General features: G+C 41.5%; 1 protein-coding gene across 1 annotated transcript; it reads left to right on the top strand.

The window, feature by feature from the left end:
• The first annotated feature begins 342 nt into the window (after window positions 1-342).
• LOC112829561 (large ribosomal subunit protein eL31-like) lies at window positions 343-4,258 on the top strand. The gene is made up of 2 exons (XM_073883323.1): window positions 343-358; window positions 3,870-4,258. Exon 2 carries the CDS (start codon window positions 3,881-3,883, stop codon window positions 4,256-4,258), a length of 378 nt encoding a protein of 125 aa, XP_073739424.1. The 5' UTR covers window positions 343-358; window positions 3,870-3,880.
• Window positions 4,259-4,529: the final 271 nt, after the last annotated feature.

Raw genomic sequence — 4,529 nt, 5'->3', positions numbered from 1 at the left:
TCTATAAGAGAACACTTGAGAAATATAACCCACCTCAAGAAGTCATTCAGGCCAAGATAGAAGTGAAGGCCTGCACAGATTAAATACCCTTTAAGAACAGAATGCTAATTGCAAGCACATTTATAATTTCTTTCTTTTCTGGGCATAGAGGTTTCTGCTCAGTTGAGCAGCCAGGAGTGTGGTCAGGGTGCTGCTCTATCAAGGGCACAGGTGGTAGAAGTACCTACCTCCCTGCTCACCGCTGATAGGGGGACCAGGGGCCACAGGGTGGATGATATTACACCAGAAGAACTATACTAAGTCTACACAGAGTGTCTGGGCACATTCCTCCTTCTCAGGTCACTTCCCTGGGTGCCAGGTTCCCCATAGTGTCCTAAGGAGAACACCTGGGGCCCCAAGCAGTGATGTTGAAGGGCCAAAGCCTGACTGCCTCCTTGCCTGGGAGCTTTCCTGAGGGTGAGTTCTCCCCCTCTGAGTGGACACAGTCACAGCAGAATCCCATGGGCATGTTGGGAGTGTTGAATGAAAAGACAGCTAGAAGGAAGGGAACCCAGCCCTCCGTCAGCATGGAGGGCAGTTGGCTGGGCACTCTGCCAGCTTCTGCAGAGCCAAGGTCTACCCCCCATACCTCAGCCCACTTCACCTCTCCCTGCCTACAACTCTCTCCCTTATTGTGCTCATGTCCAGAAATACTCCTTCCTTTGTCTCCTGCAGCCCCATGTGAAGGTGAAACACTTAAATTAGATCTTGTCAAGAAATAAGATATTTAATGGTGTCTCTCTGCCTATCCACAACTGGATTTAGGTCATAAGGTTCAGTCACAAAGACCCACTGGCGCTGGGTTTTCAGTGCTGAGAAGACATGTGCCATCTGTTTGAATTTCCACACCAGGAGCCTGGGACTCTCCTGAAAGCAGTATTCCCAAAATCCCCTCCTACACCTGTCCCAGTCTCCCACCCTCATATCCACAGTTTCAGTGCAGTAAAAAATTAGAGTCATCCACCCTGGGATAGCAGAGAAAAAAATCCTGAACTGCTCCTCCTTCCATTAGAAACCTGAGTAAGGAGGGCACATGTGGTGATGAGCACTGGGTGTTATATGCAACTAATGAATCACTGAATACTACATCAAAAACTAATGATGTATTATATGTTGGCTAATTGAACATAAAAAAAAAAAGAAAACTGAGTCTTACTCTTGGGTCACCTCAGGCTTTATTTGCCAGAACACAGAAATGTATTTTTCCTGAATTGCATCATTTGTTGTAATTATGTCAGGTGTATTTAGTTTACTATCCTCCCTGGTTTCTTGTCTTGTGCCCATTCTACTTGTCTTTTGTTGCATGAAACTTCACTGACAATATCTGGTGAGTACAGTCTGTGTAAAGGTGTCATCTCCAGGAGCAGCACGATTGACCTTCTGTCTCCCTCTTATCTATTTCAGGAGAATATCCTGAAATGTTGTTCAACATGAATCTTATATTTTGCCTCAATAAATCACTTCCCCTGCATTTCTCTATTTGTCTTCTTATTATCCCACAGTCTCTGGCCTTAAGTTGGGGTGATCTTTGTCATGAAGTGGCCATTGGGTGTTGTCAATAGTTAATTTCAGTGCTATTGTAATGGAATTGTTTCTCTAATTTCTCTTTCTACAGTTGTATTGCTAGTGTATAAGAAAGCAACTGATTTCTGTGCATTGATTTTTTATCCTGCCACATTACTGAATTGTTGTATGAGTTCTAGTAATTTGGGGGTGGAGTCTTTTGGGTTTTCCACATAAAGTATCATGTCATCGGCGAAAAGAGAGAGTTTGACTTCTTCTTTGCCAATTTGAATACCTTTTATTTCTTTTTGTTGTCTTATTGCTGTTGCTAGGACTTCTAGTACTATGTTGAACAATAGTGGCGAGAGTGGGCATCCTTGACATGTTCCTGATCTTAAGGGAAAGGCTCTCAGCTTTTCCCCATTGAGGATGATATTTGCTGTGGGTTTTTCATAGATGGATTTTATGAACTTGAGGAATGTTCCCTCTATCCCTATACTGTGAAGTGTTTTAATCAGGAAAGGATGCTGTATTTTGTCAAATGCTTTTTCTGCATCAATAAGATACCTCAGAATAAACTTAACCAAAGAAGTAAAGGATCTATACTCTAGGAACTACAGAACACTCATGAAAGAAATTGAAGAAGACACAAAAAGATGGAAAAATATTCCATGCTCATGGATTGGAAGAATAAACATTATTAAAATGTCCATGCTACCCAGAGCAATCTATACCTTCAATGCCATCCCGATCAAAATTCCAATGACATTTTCAAAGTGCTGGAACAAACAATCCTAAAATTTGTATAGAAAAGACCCCAAATCATCAAGGAAATGTTGAAAAAGAAAAACAAAGGTGGGGGCATCACGTTGCCCGATTTCAAGCTATATTACAAAGCTGTGATCACCAAGACAGCATGGTACTGGCACAAAAACAGACATATAGACCAATGGAACAGAACAGAGAACCCAGATATGGACCCTCAACTCCATGGTCAAATAATCTTTCACAAAGCAGGAAAAAACATGCAATGGAAAAAAGACAGTCTCTTCAATAAATGGTGCTGGGAAAATTGGACAGCCACATGCAGAAGAATGAAACAACCATTCTCTAACACCATACACAAAAATAAACTCAAAATGGATGAAAGACCTCAATGTGAGACAGGAATCCATCAAAATCCTAGAGAAGAACATAGGCAGTAACCTCTTTGACATCACCCACAGCAACTTCTTTCAAGATACATCTCCAAAGGCTAGTGAAACAAAAGCAAAAATGAACTTTTGGGACTTCATCAAGATAAAAAGTTTCTGCACAGCAAAGGAAACAGTCAACAAAACAGAGAGGAAACACAGAGAATAGGAGAAGATATTTGCAAATGACACTATAGACAAAGGGCTGGTATCCAAGATCTATAAAGAACTTCTCAAACTCAACCCCCAAAAAACAAATAATAAGTCAAAAAATGGGCAGAAGACACGAAAAGACACTTCTCTGAAGAAGACATACAAATGGCTAACACATGAAAAAATGTTCATCATCATTAGCCATCAGGGAAATTCAAATCAAAACCACATTGAGATACCACCTTACACCAGTTAGAATGGCAAAAATAGACAAGGCAAGAAACAACAAATGTTGGAGAGGTTGTGGGGAAAGGGGAACCCTCTTGCACTGTTGGTGGGAATGCAAGTTGTTACAGCCACTTTGGAAAACAGTGTGGAGGTTCCTCAAAAAATTAAAAATAGAACTACCCTATGACCCAGCAATTGCACTCCTGGGTATTTACCCCAAAGACACAGATGTAGTGAAAAGAAGGGCCATATGCTCCCCAGTGTTCATAGCAGCAATGTCCACAATAGCCAAACTGTGGACAGAACTGAGATGCCCTTCAACAGATGAATGGATAAAGAAGATGTGGTCCATATATACAAGGGAATATTACTCAGCCATCAGAAAGGATGAATACCCAACTTTTACCTCAACATGGATGGGACTGGAGGAGATTATGTTAAGTGAAATAAGTCAAGCAAAGAAAGTCAATTATCATATGGTTTCACTTATTTATGGAACATGAGGAATAGCATGGAGGACATTAGGAGAAAGAAGGGGAAAATGAAGGGGGGAATCGGAGGGAGAGATGAACCATGAAAGACTATGGACTCTGAGAAACAAACAGGGTTTTAGAGGGGAGGAGAGAGGGGGGATTGGTTAGCCTGGTGATGGGTATTAAGGAGGGTACATACTGCATGGAGCACTGGGTGTTATACGAAAACAGTGGATCGTGGATCACCACATCAAAAACTAATGATGTGCTTTCCAACCAGGGCCCGGCAGAATGGCTCCCGTGAAGAAGGGTGGCGAGAAGAAGAAGGGCCGTTCTGCCATCAACGAAGTACTGATCAGAGAATACACCATCAACAGTCACAAGCGCATCCATGGAGTGGGTTTCAAGAAGTGTGCCCCTCGGGCACTCACAGAGATCCGGAAATTTGCCATGAAGGAAATGGGAACTCCAGATGTGCGCATTGACACCAGGCTCAACAAAGCTGTCTGGGCCAAAGGAATAAGAAATGTTCCATACCGTATCCATGTGCGGTTGTCCAGAAAACATAACAAGGATGAAGATTCACCAAACAAGCTCTACACCCTGGTTACCTATGTACCTGTCACCACTTTCAAAAATCTACAGACAGTTAATGTGGAGGAGAACTAATCGCTGATTGTCAAATAAAGGTATAAAACTGAAAAAAAAAAAAAACTAATGATGTATTGTATGGTGGCTAACATAACATAATAAAATTTTAAAAATTAAAAAAAATAGTTAATTTCAGAGACCTAATGTCCAGTTATCCATGGCAGCCTGGGGAGCAGGGACCAAAAGAGGAAATATTTGCTCAGGAATCATCATATCACTTTATAGATTTCCCATTTCATATGGCCACCAGCAAAAATGAGTTTCAGTATAACAAACAATACAAACATTC

The sequence above is a fragment of the Callorhinus ursinus genome, unplaced genomic scaffold (assembly GCF_003265705.2).
Source record: "Callorhinus ursinus isolate GAN/ISIS: 27379988/994484 unplaced genomic scaffold, GSC_fseal_2.0 scaffold51, whole genome shotgun sequence".
In the NCBI taxonomy this organism is placed as follows: Eukaryota; Metazoa; Chordata; class Mammalia; order Carnivora; family Otariidae; genus Callorhinus; species Callorhinus ursinus.
The sequence above is the reverse complement of the archived record's forward strand: the minus strand, read 5'-3'. Positions and strand labels throughout refer to the sequence as shown.

Bases quoted from the DNA above. Each gene is read 5' to 3' on its own strand.
- LOC112829561 (XM_073883323.1), top strand. From the start codon at position 3,881: ATGGCTCCCGTGAAGAAGGGTGGCGAGAAGAAGAAGGGCCGTTCTGCC.